At 40.5% G+C, this 19,038-nt stretch overlaps 1 protein-coding gene across 1 annotated transcript in view; it reads left to right on the top strand.

Annotated features, from left to right (window-relative positions):
* LOC140235654 (uncharacterized) overlaps positions 1–19,038 on the top strand; it is a 60,756-nt gene that overhangs the window by 6,885 nt on the left and 34,833 nt on the right. Inside the window, exons 2-7 of the mRNA XM_072315663.1 lie at positions 2,178–2,483; positions 4,099–4,446; positions 5,583–5,708; positions 6,141–6,225; positions 6,991–8,698; positions 9,561–9,722. Of these exons, the coding sequence (XP_072171764.1) occupies positions 2,178–2,483; positions 4,099–4,446; positions 5,583–5,708; positions 6,141–6,225; positions 6,991–8,698; positions 9,561–9,722 (2,735 nt within the window). The remainder of the gene's footprint in view (positions 1–2,177; positions 2,484–4,098; positions 4,447–5,582; positions 5,709–6,140; positions 6,226–6,990; positions 8,699–9,560; positions 9,723–19,038) is intronic.

The following is a 19,038-nucleotide window of genomic DNA, read 5'->3' as shown; positions in this document are numbered from 1 at the left end:
TTCACATGTTCATTACATTTGCACTATCTTAAATCCCCAAGGAATAAGATTTACATTTGTATTTTGTTTTGTGAATATAGTTCTTAACAAAGGAACTGAAGGGGATTATATCAATGACTTCTTAGGGCAGTACTCGTTTTGCTTCAATGGAGAATAATTACGTTGGTGACTTTAGTTTGGGTTTACCTCCCATTACCATTCTGCTCAAGTCAAAATATTTCCGGAAGACATTCTCAATTAACAATCAGGATATCATAATGTGTGTGGGAATAAGATCTCTGTGAACCTGGATCACAAAACCAACAAAAAGTCGCCAGACATGGTTTTTTAGTTAAGAGTAGATGCTGAAAGAGCAGACTCTAAGCTTTAAAATGATGCATTACCCAAATCAAATTGACTCTCCTAACCTATCTAAATACCGGAAAGAAAACACACACTCTGGAAAAGTGTGAACCGAGAAAAGAGGCTCCGTATAGTACAGGGTCTATTCAAGGGTTTATTCTTTACCGTGCCGTGCTTGCTGTGTTATGAAAGAGACAATACATTACAAGACATGAATCCCATGAGCAACAACAATGGATTATCAGAGTAAGCTGAAATTGAGCATGTTCTATAACACATTCTGTCCATAATTAACTCCAATTTCCAAAGCTGTAGCATAATCCTTTCAAAAGTTATTAGACTTGAAAGCGAAGAGTGTGCAAAGGATTTCAAAAAATGAAAAGAGGCCTCTAAGACATACCCGATCACTCTACTCTCTCCCAAAAAAAGGGTTGTAGAAAAACTGCTGTAAACATACTTTCCCATTCCTGTTATGATCCCAAACTAAAGAATAATGTAAAAGAAGGATAGTTCTTTCAAAATATATGAAAAACTCAAGATTGACTCGGGTGAACCATTTCACCTTTTTTGAGTCCTCACGTTAAAAAGCAAGGGTGCGAATTTTTGTTGGTTTTATGATGCATGGTCACATAATATATGCTTTTGATATTGCTAAAATCATATTGTAAATGTTTTCTTAATAATCTCTGAAATAAGGAGAGATAAAACAACTTATCGACAGGAGAAAGGTTAGCACTGGTTGTTTTGATGGCAGTTAGAATTGTTATTTTTTCATCTCTCAGATTAATCAATTATGGTCTTGAATGTAACACTAAACTCGATCACCGCTTCAAATTACAAAACCGGTACAACCAGGGCCTATAATTTAGTGGGAAAATTTTGAAAAACTTTGTTGTTGTTTTTTTTTCAAAGAGTAAAATGCACATTGACTGAACAGCTTTCTATAGTTATGCTTAACGAACTGACGCATCATGAACATAACATAGTCTGATCTCTTTGTTACTAAAATATGGTCATGAAGTCGAAGACAGGTAGCGTTCGTACGAGGAAACTACACTCGGGTGTATATCATTATAATGTGCATGTATAGTTTATGTTAATGAGGGCATATTTCATGACATTGATTGACTTTGCTCAAATTTCCGTTGTGTAGCCTCAGTGGCAGAGCGGGTTGATAGATAGAGTTGCGACACTGGGGTACAAAGGTCACGTCAAAATAGTTCCCCCTGGTCGTCGATGTCGACGAATTATTTGTACAGGGTTTTCACATAGGCGCGCAGTACCCGGACCCAGCGGCAGTGTGAGATACCAATTGCTTGCGACGGGAGTGTGACTTGTTGGAAAAATGTCCTGTTTTAACGGCAATCATGCAAACTTACATGAAGTAGAGAAGACTTAGAGAAAGGAGTATTCTGCTGTCGAAGTCAAGGAAACGGATGCAAACAACCGGTCAGGATGAAATGTTTTCAAAGTGGTTTTAACGCTCCTGGATGATGTTGATGGGCGAACGTCAAAATATAAGGACGAAAATATTATGTAGTCCCAGTCCTTTACAATTGTTGTTGTAATTCAAAATTCCGGGCTGTGGGTCTTTATTGTTGTTATGACGACTAGGGGGAACTCTCGCGTAGAACCCATGCGCGGAGCGCGTAACTCTACTTTGCGCGAGCCACAGAGCAAAATAACGATAAGTGCATTGTTTGCGTCATAATGGGGTACGCGGTTTTTCCAAGGTCTTATCGACATCAACGATCAGGGGGAACTATTTTGAGGGATTGACCAATCAGTGCGAACTTCCGGTGTCGCAACTCTATCTATCAACCCGCTCTGCTCAGTGGTAGGCAATGCCCCCAACGTTCAAGGATGGAAAGGAGAAAACATCCGACTGCCATGTGGCATCCAGGAAAAGCCTCTCGCTGTGGTCTGGGTCCAGGAGAGAATCTCAGAGGAGCAGCAGAGGACGATAAAGGCTGAATTCGTCGATGGAGACTTTCGGAGCAGGGAGGAACGGTTCGACATCGACAAGAACTTCAGCCTCGTCATCACCGACTTGGAGGTGGCAGATGAAGGTCATTACTATTGCCAGGTTGTGCTGAAAAATTTCGAGAATTTTGACAATTCTACCCTCTTGACGATTAGTGGTAAGTAACATGTATATATATATATATATATATATATATACGGTTACATCTCGTTATTCCGAAGATTCGTTATTCCGAAGGTTCTTTGGGCCGAAGGATCGTTATTCCGAAGGTTCGTTATTCCGAAGATTCGTTAATCCAAAATGTGATGAAGTTTGTTATTCCGAAGGTTCATTAATCCGAAAAAATAAATAAGGTTCGTAATTCCTAAGGGTTGTTAATGCGAAAAAGAAACAAAGCGCGTTGTTCCGAAGGCTCGTTACGGACGCTATATCACATGGATTCAACGAACCTTCAGAAAACCGAATCCTATTTCATTTTCGGATTAACGAACCTTCGGAATAACGAACCCAATTTCATTTTCGGATAAACGAGCCTTCGGAATAGCGAAACCTGTTTCATTTTCGGATTAATGAACCTTCGGAATAACGATCCTTCGGAATATTGTCACAAATGTTCGGATTTACGAACCCTTTTTCATTTTCGGATTAACGAACCTCTTGGTTATAGGGAATTTGCGTGTTTCGGATTAACGAAGTTTCGGAATAACGAACTTCGGAATAGCGAACCTTCGGAATAACGAACAGCACCCATATATATTTCCCTTTCCTCGTGCACTTTGTCATGTCATGAATTAGTAGGAGATAATCTTAGACGTTGATAAAATGAAGTATACATCAGATCCTAAAGGTAGGATACTGTTAAAGGAGACCTTCGCATAATTCTCAGATGTTTGGGTTTTTTTTTTCCATTTTAACAACTATAAATTAGTAACTAAGGGCAAAGTTTCAAAATGTATGATAATTGGTATGAAGAATAAAATATTTTCACAATTTATAACAAATTGAAATGAACAAAGATGATGACATGGCATGTAGGGTCATCATGATGATGATTAGAATGCATAAGTTAGGACTCAAGGAAGCAAAACATAAGAAGAAGTCATGCATAGATTATACAGAGGTTAACCAGCAAGCAAGCCGTATATTGTGTACTGTATTTTGGAATTATACGTGCTACATATTTTTTTTATATGTGAGCCTATAATAGGATGTCATCATCGTGGCTTGTTCAGTGTAATTCGTTTAACGTTTTTCACAGTATTGTTTCTCTGCTGAAGAACTACAATAAATTCCACTAATTCAGACATGGAGCTGTTGAGTTATGTACTGCATGACTGTGAAATCATGAAAGTCGTCTGCAATGCTCCTTTAATCTCTCTTTAGCTCTCACAGAGACGGGCGTGCTATTGCACGTTATGCAATATGCCGATATTAATGCAATCACATTTTCTTCCATTTTTGTTTTTAAATTTCGGTGGAGAGTTACTGTAGAATATTTGTACAAGTCATCCCCCTCCTTCAAGAGAGGGGGGGGGGGGGGATGGGGGAGGAGGAGTTACACTCCCCCGGGATTTGCACATGGATCCTGAGCATTAGGCAGTTTCAAGTCTCATTTGTGTTACATTGTAGATCATGTTGCAAAAGTACAACTGTCTTTATATGAAAGTATATAGGATAAAGTCAGAAAATCATTTTAGTTAATTCTTATGGAAAATAGGGATTTGTATCTAAAAAAAATTGTCATACCAAAAATGATTCATCTATTCCTCCAGCGATGACGTCAAGACATACGATTGATGAATGCGATGACAAGAGTCAATCTCATCATAGCCGGTGTACATACCATTCTCCCTCCAACAACCCTTCTTTTACGCTTACCTGTGTCGTGAGTGGATTCAAACCTAACATTTCCATGCTATGGACCGAGGAGTCGGGAGAGAAACTGAATTCCGTGGATTCACAGCAGAACACACTTTCTGACGGCACATACGAGAGGTTCGAGACAATCACTGTATCAGCTAAACATTGGACAGAGCAAACCTTCATGTGCGTGGCTACCGGTGACTCGCTGAATGGAACGTCGACCAGAGAAATCACCATTCTGCCTATACATATATCAGGTTCCGTGAAACTTTCCTACTTCTTTGTTTCTGAATAACATTAGGTAAACACGTTCTGAAACCTAAACAAATGTTCGAATTTTTAATAGCTTTGTCACGGTATAATCTAATACGACATTTTGAACAATCTAACATTACCACACACGATTATAAAGTCTACTAATGAAAAACAAATAAGTGAAGGCAGAAAAAAAGCAAAATAGAAAAAAAAAAAAACTAACGACTTTTCTCAGCGTGTCCTCTGAATTATGATTTTGACACACTTTGAGTAATGTATTCTGTGAAATCAATATGTATATGTATATATGTGACCCTGCACCTCAAAACAAACAAAAAGTCGCCAGACATGAATTTTTAGTTAAGACCATATTCTGAAAGAGCAGACTTTACGCTTTAAAATGATGTATAACTCAAATCAAATGGACTCTCCTAACCTATCTAAATATTGGAAAGAAAGCACAAACTCAGGAAAAGTGTGAACAGAGAAAGGAGGCTCTGAAGTACAGTGTCTATTTAAGCGCTTAATCTTTACCAAACCGTGCTGGCTGTGCGATGAATGGGACAAAAAACAGGAAGTAAACCACTAGAGTAACAACAATGAAGGGATTATCAAATTAAACTGAAAGTAAGCATGCCTCATTAACACATTCTGTCCATAATCAATGCCAACTTTCAAAGCAGTAGCACTATAATTTCAAAAGTTATTAGAGTTGAAAATGAAGAGAGTGGACAAGGTTTTTCAGAAATGAAAAAGGAATTCTTAAGACACACCTAATCACACTATTCTACCAAAAATGTTTGAGATAAACTGCTAAAAAAAACACACTTTCCTGCCCGTTTTATGACACCAAATTTTAGCATAATGTAAAAGAAGACCCGCTCTTTCAGAAAATATGAAAAAGTCAAGTTCGGCCAGGTTGACCCATTTCACTTATTTTCAGTCCTCACGCAAAACCAATGTGTGCGACTTTATGTTCGTTTTGAGGTGCACGGTCACATATTTTCTTTTGGAACTGGGGCAAGGCATAGAACAGAATGTCAACCTTTTACTATAGACCCATTTATTCATTGCCTTCTACATCCGGTGATAATTGAAAACTTGCATTATCTTTGTTTATATTTGTATCAATTTTCAGGAAAACGTGCTCATTTTTCTCTAATCATTGGACTCGCCATTGGCCTGCCTGCTGCCCTGATCATCGTATTTCTCCTTGTTGGAAAATTTCTTCAAAACAAACATCCGGACTACCTACCAAGAAAAGGTGTAGATGTCTAATACTTCCAGTTTTAACTTTTTTTTTTGGCATTCTTGTGAGTATGTTTGTTTGCGTGTGTGTGTGTGTGTGTGTGTGTGTGCGGGAGGAGGGGGGCTATAATGAGCCACTGATTATTTAGTTGAATAACAGTCAATCTTCATTAACATTAACCCATGAAGAGGTGCTAGGGAGTTAAAAGTTGTGCTGATAAATCAGTTCTTGATTATAGTTGTCTGACGTATTCAGCATAGGCTTATAAACAAAATGCTTGCCGTGGGAGATGTAAAGACAGAGTTCTAGGATAAACATACAATCAAAGATAAGTGCTAATCAGTCATCAAATATGATGATTTCAGTGAATCTAGGCAGCATGCATATTTGTATATATTTAACAATAATATCAATGATGTTGTTACCATTGTTCATGATATATTTCAGGATGTGGCTGGAATCCGTGCTGGCGAAGACCAAATAAACCAGAACGATTTAACGATGAAGAAGAATTAATGCTGAGTATGGAAATATTCATAATTGTATCCGTTCATTCATACATTAATCACTTGTTTTACATTCTAAATGTCGTTAAAAAGGCCAATAAAATAGAATCCTGTGTCAATTCCATTGAACTCAATTCAATTCAATTCAATCATAGTTTATTTCCAATCAACGAAAATAAAAAAAACATAGTACAAAGTATACATTTCGTGAAATGATATTGTTCAAACATTTGCAAAAGATTCATATAATATCCGAGATAAATTATATAACAACGTATATATGTTTATATATATATATATATATATATATATATATACACAATAATTAGGAGGAACAATACATATATACTTCGTGGTCGTGCGGAAAATAGATTCGATTATGGAAAACAGTGATCCACTAAAAAGCAAAGCTTGTGGGACGTAGATCGCTAGATAAATAATGAGTAAATAACATATTATACGAGGGTTTTTTTTGTAGCTTTTATATTTGATATAGATTATTTTAATCATTTGTAAAAATATCTATGTAGTTATATTGTCAAATAATGAAACGACATATCTTTAAATTCCATGAACAGTAATAGAAATAAACGCTTCTGTATTAGCCTGTACTTCATAAGCAAAATTTTCATGATTTATTTTCATGTATTTGCTTATTTTATTTCTTGTCCCGCCCGATTCTATATATATATGTATAAATATGATACATATTGGAATGCTTGTGTGAGCGTTTAGATATTTTCATATGTAATGAATATCATTTCCCTTTATCTTTATTGATTTATCTTCTAAGGATCATCGTCGCTTACAGAGGAACAAGTACAGAAATGCCAGGAAGAGCTGATGGCATATTACCGTTTGTCACAACGCAAGGTCACGGTGGAACCACTCAACTTTATGGAACGTGTTGAACTCGATGACATTTATACCAATTTGAGTATAATTGACCGAACAAGCAAGGGTAACACTAAGACACCAATAACGTACGAGGATCTTGTGACGAACGATGAACATACAAATCTTTCTAAGCGCCTCCTGATCCAGGGTGAGGGGGGTGTTGGAAAATCAACACTTTGCGCTAAAATTGCATGGGACTGGTGCCAGGGTAGGATTCTTCAGGATTTGGACATGGTACTTCTAATTCCTCTTCGAGATGTCACTAACAAACGAAGTATTGGTGGTATTGTAAAAACCTACCTCTCCGATTCAAATCCAGCAAAATCGTACCAGATCGATGACTATATTTCAAGAAATCAAAGCAGAATAGTCATTATTTTTGATGGATTTGACGAGTTTAACGGGAAATTAAGTGAGAAAGACAGCAGTGAGGTCATTCATATTCTAAGAATGGAGCAATATAAGTCATGCAAAGTAATTGTGACCACACGACCTTGGAGAACAGACGAGTTTGTGATGGAAAAGAAACTTGCTGACGCTTACACGTTTCTTAACGTAGAAGGATTTAACACGGAGAATTTATCAGCTTACATTAAGAGGTACTTTCTGATAAGAGAGAAGAATAATCGTGCAGAAAGTTTGATCAGTTTTATGGAGGAAAATGAAGTCATCCGGGCAAACATGGCCCCATTTCCAATCTACTGTGCTATGCTTTGCCTTATGTGGAACAATTGCAGTGAAGAGAAACAAGAGAAAATGCAAGAATTGAAAACTTTCTCGAAAATCTTTAGAGAAATGATCTCTTTCTTGAAAGAACACTTCGCATCAAAAACTTGTGGAAATCTTCAAAATCAGAACGTTCTTGAGCAATTGAAGAAAGCTCATGGGGCAATTCAAGACATTAGTGAGATTGCACTTAACGGTTTATTGGACAGGAATCTTTCGTTCCCTGAAGAACAATTCAGAGATTGTCATGATGCCATGGAAACATGCTGCAGCGTGGGTGTTTTGACTACAGAAACAGAGGTCATTCCAAGGGATCGTCGGCGCGATGCCAACTTTTTATCCTTGGTTTCATCAACGGTTTCGTTTCCCCACAAGTTGTTTCAAGAATATATTGCAGCGTTGTATATTTACAATCTATTTGCAAATGATCGCCCCCAGTACGAAAAGGTGAAAAGCGAATTTCTTAGTCGATGTCAGGAGTTCCGCTACCTACTCTACTTCACCTCAGCTTTAGGGAATGAACTTGGCCTTGATATCATCCAAGGCTTAATAGACTCTGCGCCACATTTCGTGATGGATTATACACGTGAAGCTTACCGAAAGAGTTCTGATGATCGTCGATACCGTGATTTCTGCGTTGACGTTGCGTTTGAATGTCATACTGAAGAAGCCGCCAGAGCAGTGGGAAAACGATGGAAAGAGTACGAACTCTCATCAGATGTGGCAGGATATGAACATACAACTTATACGTTTGAAAATCATACCGAGGAGGCCGCTAGAGTAGTGGGAGAACGACAGAAAAAGTACCAACTCTCATCATATTCACCAGAACATACAAATTCAGGAGTCGCTTTCATGATGCGCTTTAACCAAGTGGTGAGTGATTAAGCTAGGATATCGATTTGAACAGTGCTAAAAAAAAACTAGTACATAATAACAACGCATTTCTGAGCGTTAGTATGCATCTTTGTGTGTGTGTGGGGGTGAGCGCGCCCGTGTGTAATTAAATACAAACCCCTCAACTTATTATTTGTTATTATAGGTGTAAGATCTGGAGTCCTAAAACGCATAATTGTGGGGAAAAAATTGAACATAAAGTCATTGATGTAATCATATGAAAAAAAACACATAATGAAGTTGCAACAAAATTCGCTACATAAATTAAAATATTGAAAAATTCTAAACCACCATGGGATTTCTGTTGATGGTAAACTATGTAAATGTGTTTCACTGGCCTTTTCAAAAAGTTTGACTTAGTCAACATTAGGAAATAATTTCCACTTTTGTCATATGAAGAAGCACTATAAACTGGGGTAAAAGTACAACTTTTTCCAAAAATAAGAACGTTCCCTTACAAGTTACAGTTTTAAAACTACTATTAGTTAAAATCTTTTTAAGTGTGATCATGATTTTACCAAAGACGCTTTATATCGAAGGGATATGCCATACTACCAACGTGATCTGCAGAGTACCAGACCGATACAATACATTTACGGTTCACAGTATGAGTGTTGATGAAGTCACGTCAGTGTCACTCCTCAGCTCTTTGTCACAATAAAACAAGTTGAATTATGTAAACATTCTTTCTTTCATTAGCTCTGATTAATGAAATTAAGATATGATTGATTTTATCAAACTTATATCAGTTGCTCTGAGTTTCCCACTGCATGTACATTTTCCACCATCACCGTGGGTTATTACTTTTTACTACCTGTCGATTAATGTTCCTTCCAATTAGCCATCATTGGAAATAAACAGTGTGAAATGCGGAAGAACTGTGTCACGTGACTTGGCAGAGGGTATGTGTTCCAGGAGTGTACTCAGAAAAGTAGAAATATCTAACTCACAATTTCACACGGACTTCTACAACATACTTGGCGCTGAGGCTTCGAACTGTCAGGTAAGAACTTAGCACCATAGTTGCCCGTATGTTATAATGTATAGAATATATACTGATGGTGTGCTTTTTAAGTATTTCGAAGAGGCAATGCATACATTTCATGGTACTCCCATTACTTCCCCTTATCGTTATTATGCGTAGTAAGTCTAGCTGCCAGGGCGTCGTCTGTTGAGTCTTTTAATTCCAGAGGTCACCTGGACAGCAGTCTTGCACAAGATGCAGCACACTTTGGTCAGGAAACTTATATACACAATAACAAGAAACAACAAAATAAATAGACTTCGGTCGAGAAATCACTGCTTCATTGTGGATAAAATAATAGCCTAAAAATGAAGGAAAAAAAAGAAAATGGTAAGTAATACATCAAGGAGGTACTAGCTCGCGTGATACACCTCCTTGGCTACATTTGAAAATGTAATTTCGTATAGAGGTAATGCTTATGTTCACGTCTCGTGGAGCCGGGAAATGTGTGAACGTCTTGCCTGGAAATGTTCAAATCTCGAAATTGCTTTAACGAAAATATGCCGGGTTTGGTAAGTCCAGGCTGCCAAGCCACGCTAGGGCTTTTGTCGGGAAATGTGCGAACCACTCCCTTCACTGATTCTGTGCATGTATGGATTGATGATAAACTCATATTACCCCTTTCAGGTAATCGCGGTTCAATTATCCGCATCCAAATAATGCGGATGAAGTAGTCAAAATCGCGTTCATATATCCCATGAAGTGCGCACTACTTTTACGAGCACCCGTTCATATAATGGTGCGAGTTATTTGTGCGAGTTATTTGTCATGGTTACTGCGCACGCCTCTATAATGACGTACTGTTTCCGGTGAATATCCTCACGTGTATGCACACCTCTCGCGCGCTCAAGCTCAGCAATCAGCGGTTGTGCGGGAAATCGAGTGACCTTTGACCGAACTGTGGAATGTTAGTGCGGATAAGTCGTAAAACGCGTTCATGTATTCTCGATCTACTCCTCATGCTGCAATTATGCGCATAATAGCAGCATAAAAATAATGCGCACTTTTCTACTCCTCTCCCGTTCATGTAATCGAAATTTTACGACTTGTGCTCCTATTATCCGCATCCACGATTACCTGAAAGGGGTATTAGAGTCTCTATCAAAACTACACTGTACGCGTGAGCCATTACCGTTTTTCTTTACAGTTATCTTGTCTAAGCGACCTCCTGTACATAGCGGCCTCCTGTCTACAATGATTTTTTTTTTCATTTCCCTTCAGTGGCGGCTAAAGAAAGGTTTGACTGTACAGTACAACCTGTGTTCGCGACCACCAGTCTGTAGCAACCACCTGCCATAACAAGCACTAAAAAACAATTCCGTCGAAAAGAAAAAGCATTATAAAGATCCTGTCTATTCTATAGCGGCCACCTGTCTACAACATATATTTTCCGTCTCCGTTGTTGTTATAGACAGGTTTTACTATGGGCTACAGTCAAATCTGTCTTAGCGACCATTATGTCTACAGCGCCCACCTTCCATTTTACGACCATCAAAAATAATTCCCTAATAGAGAAAGGCATGTTAAACAATGTATACAGCGGCCTCCTGTTTATAACGGCCACTTTTTGTTTCCCTTGGAGTGGCAGCTATAGACAGGTTTGACTGTATAGTAAAACCTTTCTTAACACCACCACCTGTCTATAGAGCCCACATGCCGTAAACGACAACTAAAATTAATTCCCTTCATTTTCAAGAAGTAGCTGAAACTGTGGAAATTCCGTCTTTTCCGCCCATCCCTGCATTCGCCATACCAAACTTGACATTCATTAATGTGCTAATCACTAACAGGGGCGTCACCAGCTTTTTTCAAGGGGGGTGCGTTTTGACCCCAATGTACGAGATTTTTTTTTTTTTTTTTTTGACAGACATTTGGAATATAGGAAGCTCTCAATCCCTAGACTTTTACTGTTGTTGAGGGAAACCAAGCGGGGAAAGGGCACCGGCGTAGCTAGGATTTCATCTTTTACAGTGAAAAAACCATTTGGAGCTATATTTTTTTCGCTTTGGAAATAAAGGGGGGAGGGCGCACCGGGCGCAGCTGCCGGCAATTACTGGCAGCAACATCAGGAGAAAGGCATAACAATTAAATGCGAGCGAGCGGAGCGAGCGAGCTTGAATATGTTGACATTTTACAGTTTAAAAAAAACCCTGCCGTTTGTTGGTATATTTTTTCGCTTTGGAAATAAAGGGAGGGGGCGCACCGGGCGGAACTGCTGGCAATTACTGGCAGCAACATCAGGTGAATTGCATAACGATTAAATGCGAGCGAGCTTGAAAATTTTACATTTTACAGTCCAAAAGCTGCCGTTCTTAGCCATATTTTTTCGCTTTGGAAATCAAGGGAGGGGGGCGCACCGGGCGGAACTGCTGGCAATTACTAGCAGCAACATCAGGTGAATTGCATAACGATTAAATGCGAGCGAGCGAACAGAGCGAGCTTGAAAATTTCACATTTTACAGTCCAAAAACTGCCGTTCTTAGCCATATTTTTTCGCTTTCGAAATTAAGGGGGGGGGGGGAGCGCATGCCACCGAGCGCAACTGCTGGCAATTACTGGCACTGGCAGCAACATCAGGTGAATTGAATAACGATTCAATGCGAGCGAGCGAAGAAAGCGAGCTTGAAAATTTTGGCATTTTACAGAAGAAAAACTGCCGTTTGTAGCTATATTTTTTCGCTTTGGAAATTAAGGGGGGGGGCACCGGGCGCAACTGCTGCAGACAGGTAACATCAGGGGAATTGCATAAAGATTAAATGCGAGCGAGCGAAGAGAGCGAGCTTGGAAATTTTACATTTTACAGTCCCAAAACTGCCGTTCTTAGCCATATTTTTTCGCTTTGGAAATTATGGGAAAGGGCGCACCGGGCGGAACTGCTGGCAATTACTGGCAGCAACATCAGGTGAATTGCAAAACGATAAAATGCGAGCGAGCTTGAAAATTTTACATTTTACAGTCCAAAAACTGCCATTCTTAGCCATATTTTTTCGCTTTGGAAATTAAGGGCGGGGGGGGGGGGGGCGCCGGGCGCAACTGCAGACAATTACTGGCAGTAACATCAGGGGAATTGCATAAAGATTAAATGCGAGCGAGCGAAGAGAGCGAGCTTGAAAATTTTACATTTTACAGTCCAAAAACTGCAATTCTTAGCCATATTTTTTCGCTTTGGAAATTAAGGGAAGGGGCGCACAAGGCGGAACTGCTGGCAATTACTGGCAGCAACATCTGGTGAATTGCATAACGATTAAATGCGAGCGAGCTTGAAAATTTTACATTTTACAGTCCAAAAACTGCCGCTCCTAGCCATATTTTTTCGCTTTGGAAATTAATGAGGGGGGGGGGGGGTGGAGCGCATGCCACCAGGCGCAACTGCTGGCAATTACTGGCAGCAATATCAGGTGAATTGTATAACGATTCAATGCGAGCGAGCGAAGAGAGCGAGCTTGAAAATTTTGACATTTTACAGTAGAAAAACTGCCGTTTGTAACTCTATTTTTTTCGCTTTGGATATTAAGGGGGGGGGGGGGGGCGCACCGGGCGAAACTGGACGATTACTGGCAGTAACATCAGGGGAATTGCATAAAGATTAAACGCGAGCGAGCTTTAAAATTTTGACATTTTACAGTCCCAAAACTGCCGTTTGATGCTATATCTTTTTTTTGCTTTGGAAATTGAGGGGGCGCACCGGGCGCAACTGCTGGCAATTACTGGCAGCAATATTGGGAGAATTTAAATGTGAGCGAGCGGAGCGAGCGAGCTTGAAAATTGTGACATTTTACAGTCCCAAAACTGCCGTTTGTAGCTATATTTTTTTGCAGTAAGGGGGGGGGGGGGGTGGGGGCACCAGGTGGAACTGCCGGCAATTACTGGCAGCAACTTCAGGAGAATGGCATTACGACTAAATGCCAGCGACCGAGCTTGAAAATTTTGACATTTTACAGTCCAAAAACTGCCGTTTGTAGCTATACTTTTTGCTTTGGAAATTAAGAGGGGGCGGAGACGCCCGGTGCGCCCCTCCCCCTGGATCCGCCACTGGTAGTCAAGGGTGTCGGTTTATGTTCATGACTGGGGGAGGTATGACCAGCGAGGGGGCGTCGAAGTGACCAAGTATGGGAAGGATGTCAAAAATCTATGTATATAGTCAACACTGTATAGAATACACTTGCACTAGTAGATAATTATGTATAAAATCAGTGCTGCCAGAACCAGGGGTGCGAATTGCTTTTGCCCACGATTTTTTCTCTTTTTTTGTTTGTTTTGTCCCCGATGCAAAATTTCACAAAAATAAATAAATAGATAAAAAATGATAATCACTCAGTGTCCGGCGTTGAGGTCGCTCGCAGACTGAAGGTTTTTTTTTTTTTAGGGTCTGAAGGGGGGTGCGTTCGCACCCAACGCACCCCCCCCCCTCCCCCCCTGGTGACGCCCATGACTAAAGCGTTTTATTATTCCTATCACTTGTGGTTCCATATAGAAGATGTTTTTTTTTTTATTTTTTACAATCTAAAACTTGAGGCCTACGCCCCTCCCCTCCACCGGGCTTGTTGGCCATAAACCCCCCCCCCCAAAAAAAAAAACAAAACAAAACAAAACAAAACAAAACAAAACAAAACAAAAACAAAACAACCAAAAAGAAACCACACAAAAAGCAAAACAAAGACAAAAACACACAAGATATAGATGGCGCTGTGTAGCTGATGCCACGCAAGATGAAATCGGTGTGTTGATTTCTCTCGTTTTTTCACCTTGTCCTGAATTGTTATCGCAAAGAGACTTGCATGTGATGTTGATTGTACTACCAGGAACTTTACCGAGTAAGTTATTTGAAAAAACCGACCAGTTGTTTACTTCTGAAATGCATTTCGCCTGTCTGTGTGCAGTAGTGTTTGCTGTGTGCGGAATGGCGCCAGTAGTGAACGGGCCAGCCCCGGCCGCAAACTCAACCCTTGGAGCTTCTAAAGCTACGCAGCAGGATTCTTCCGCAGCATCCAAAGGGTTAATACGTACACATACCTATCACCGACTGACATACAGTGCCCATGAACTCCGTGAGTTACGTAACCCGCCATACAAATTGCCGAACAGAGCCTACTCAGCCATCAAAGAATGTGGTATTCTAAAGAAACCAAGGGGACGACGAGCCGGTAAACACATCCACAGGAAAATACCAGTTATAATAACTTCGTCACGCCAAACATCGATCGAAAGTGAAGATAGACAAAGACAGGTCACAAAGATTACGAAAGAAAGAAGAAAGTAACATTGCCCTTAGTGTACATGGTCAATGCACAGTCCTTGAAAAACAAATTCGATGAATTTAGTACCACAGTTCGAGACCAGAGCTTTGACCTAGTTTCAGTGAGCGAAACATGGTTCAATGATGACTATCCGGAGGGAGCTTTTGGAATTCCTGGCTATGTTTTGTTCAAAAAGAACAGAATCGGAAAACGTGGTGGAGGTGTTGCCCTTTACGTAAAAAGCAATATGGAACCAAGGCACATCGATCACGTCCACGTACCACCTGATCTTGAAATTGTTTGGGTGCAACTGCGCCCTCAACGCCTGCCTCGCTCTGTGTCCTCCATCATAGTAGCATCCGTCTACTCGCCGCCCAATAATGCAAATGAAGACTCGCTGATCCAGCACATTATTTGCTCCCTTGATGACATTTTGGCGAGACACCAAGATGCCGGAATCATCATACTGGGTGACGTCAACCGGTTGAACTTGTCGATAGCCATAAGTTGAAGCAGGTAGTTGACAGGCCTACGAGGAAAGACGCCATACTCGACAAAATCGTCACCAATCTGCAAGGTCTTTACTCTCCTGTGCAAATGACCACTCCAATTGGCAACAGTGACCACACAGGTGTTGTTTGGCAGCCCAAGGAGTACCACGTCCAGCACATCAATCGAAGCTATCGCAAAACAGTTCGACCGATGAAGGAGTCAGACTTGCGGCAGTTTGGGAATTGGTTAGTCAACCATGATTGGTCATCTGTCACAAATGCCAGCGGAGTGAATACCAAGTGTGATAATTTCTACAAAGATCTCGTTGATGCAATTCAACTGTACCTCCCAAGCAGAGAATCCAAAACCCACTGCAAAGACAAACCCTGGATTACCCCGAGGATAAAGCAACTTATCAAGAGCAGACAAGTTGCTTTCCGCACCAATAGCAAAGACTGGTCTCGTTTGAGAAACAAAATCCAGAGGGAACTCAAGGTCGCAAAAGAGGACTACTACAAGAATCGGATTCAAAGACTCAAGACACAGAATCCGAGCGCGTGGTACAGGTTTGTGAAAATCGCAACGACTAATTGTTCACCGATCAGTGAGATTCGTGTCCCTGGAATCGATGCGGGAGATAGCAAATCGATCGCCGATGCTATCAACAAGCACTTCATCGACATCTCAGCAGACACTCCAACACTTGCCAACCATGACCTACCGACATTCAGGCCTTTTGATCCCTCTACAATTCCCCAAATCCAGCCTTGGAATGTGTACTCAGAACTGAAGAAAATAAAAGTTGGTAAAAGCTGTGGCCCTGATGGAGTGCCTGCGAAGCTCATTCGTGAGTTTGCTGTTGAGTTGTCCTCGCCACTTTGTGACATCATCAACACGTCCTTGCTGGAAGGAGAAGTGCCATGTCAGTGGAAGAGATCCATTGTTGTGCCAATACCTAAAGAAACCCCGCCTACGATAGAAAGACTCCGGCCGATAGCCTTGACGGATCACTTCGCCAAAGTTGCGGAGTTGTTTGTCTATCGTGTCCTGCTTAACGACATTCGAGCAAGTATCGACACACAGCAGTTTGGAAGTAGACAAGGCATGTCCACGACTCACTATCTAGTGCACCTCCTACATCAGCTGTACAGTCATGCGGATAAACTGAAAACTATCTCCACCTTGGTAGTTACAGACTTTTCGAAAGCGTTCGACCTCATTAATCATAACATCGCATTAAACAAACTGTACGTCATGGGTGCCCGTCCATCACTCATCCCTTGGATTAGCAGTTTCCTTGACGGAAGACAGCAGATGACCAGATACAATGGTGTCCTATCCGCACCATTGACTCCTTCTGGAGGTGTACCGCAAGGGACAAGACTCGGGCCGCTCGTCTTCCTCGCTATCATCAACGACGCTCTCTTGTCTACCCCGTCTGTCGGTAGGTGGAAATACGTCAACGACCTGACATTTGTTGAGAGCCTTCGCGTGAACGAGGAAAGCGCCATGCAGGGTGTCCTGAACGAGTTCCAAGATTGGTGTTCTGTTAATAGCCTCAGTGTAAACCCATCTAAGTGTAAAGCAATGCGTATCTCATTTACACGAGACGTGCCACCACCAAACACCATCGGAGTATAAGCTGAACGATGCCACTCTGGAAGAGGTCGAGGAGCTTAAGCTACTTGGTGTGATACTTCAGAGGGACCTCCGATGGCAGAGTCACATCCAAGACATCACCAAGAGAGCCTCTCGAAAGTTCTACGTCATCCGCACGCTAAAACGTTTCCGTGCTTTCACCGAGGATCTCATGACCATCTATACATGCTATGTTCGCCCCTTGTTGGAGTACTGTGTACCTCCTGTCTGGCATTCTTCCATCACCGCCCAGCAGAGTGCAGAACTTGAGCGGGTACAGAAAAGAGCACTCCGAATCATCCTGGGAGATAGATACCTGAACTATGATTCTGCTCTGCAGCAAAGCGGACTCACAACCCTGTACCAACGACGCGAGGATCTATGCTTGAATTTCGCTCTTTCTCTCTTCAAACACTTCAGAGACTGGTTTCCTGAAATGCAGAGCTCTAAAAGACGCCTTAGGCGCAGTGAGAGATTGAGGGAATACAGATGTAGAACTGAAAGACTGAAAAACAGTGCGATGCCTTACTTTGTGAGAACGATCAATGCACGATTTATGTGAATCAATAACAAAGGTTATCATGATTATCAAACTCATACCAGATATGACGCCGGATAAGTTTGAATAATGTTGAATATGGGTGCGGTCCAGCAAGGTCAACAGTTTAACGTTCATGTATTTTCTTTTATAAGCACTACACACAAAGTATTACGATGTACTCTTCCTCTCCATCTCTCTCTCTCTCTCCCCCTCACCCCTATCTCTTCCTCTTTCTCCTTCCTTCTCTTTCCCCCTCTCTCTTTCTTGCTTTCCCACCCCTCTCCCCTCCTCTTCTATACCGCCTGCAACATTGTGAGACTCTTTGACAGAGAATTATATACAATGCCACATTACCTGGAAGATTTATACCAATGCAATATTTTTGATATGTTGAGAATGACTAATATATGATTATTTCCGTAATTTTCCATTATATGTATACATTTTTACTGTTGTTTTTTTTTCCTCTCTTTTTACTTCCCCTGGCAGCCACAATTTTTATAGCAATATTCTACGAATATCAGTTTACTTGGAAAACACACAACTCTGTCTCTTCCTCTTTCTCTTTATATCTCTCCCCATCTCTCTTTCTTGTTTTCCCACCCCTCTCCCCTCCTCTCTTTCTGTACCGCCTGTAACATTATGAAACTCTTTGATAGAGAATACTTACAATACGTGGAAGATTTACAGCAGTGTAATATTTTTGTTATGTTGAGAATGACCAATACATAACTATTTTTGTAATCTTATAATATATGTATACATTTTTATTGGCAATGTTTTCTTCCTTTCCTTTTCACTTACCCCAGCAGCCACAATTTTCTTTTTGCTAAGTAATATCCAACGAATATTACTTTACTTGGAAAACATACAACCTTTCAACAGGTTTGCGCAGCCATCTTTTTTTTTTCAGTGGTAACTAATGATAATTTGAATTTGTTCATTTGATACTGTTTTTAATTCCCGGGGATATATTATGAGAGTATATTAGGCATATTTTATGATATCACACCGCATCAGTTTATTTTATGATGCAGAATCTATAATTTTGTTGTACTTCGATCAATATTATTGTAAACATTCATTACATTGTACATTTGACTGTTTGTAAACATTATGTGATCAAACGCAGTCTAAGTGTGACGAATGTACACTTATAATCAGTAATGCCGCGTGGTGGGAGAATGAGAATTTGTAGTGTCTGTATGTGTTTATGTGTGTGAGAGTCACGCATTGGATGTGATGAAGAGATGATTGTGTGTATGTGTTTATGAGTGTACCTGTGTTTGCGCGTGCGTGTGTGTTTGTGAGAGAGAGGGAGGGAAAAGATGTGAATACAATGTAAGAAAAGGAAGTAACCCCATTGGTCCCTTTTAATCAGGTTACG

The sequence above is a fragment of the Diadema setosum genome, chromosome 12 (assembly GCF_964275005.1).
Source record: "Diadema setosum chromosome 12, eeDiaSeto1, whole genome shotgun sequence".
Classification (NCBI taxonomy): domain Eukaryota; kingdom Metazoa; phylum Echinodermata; class Echinoidea; order Diadematoida; family Diadematidae; genus Diadema; species Diadema setosum.
This window is presented reverse-complemented; position numbering and strand designations above follow the sequence as displayed.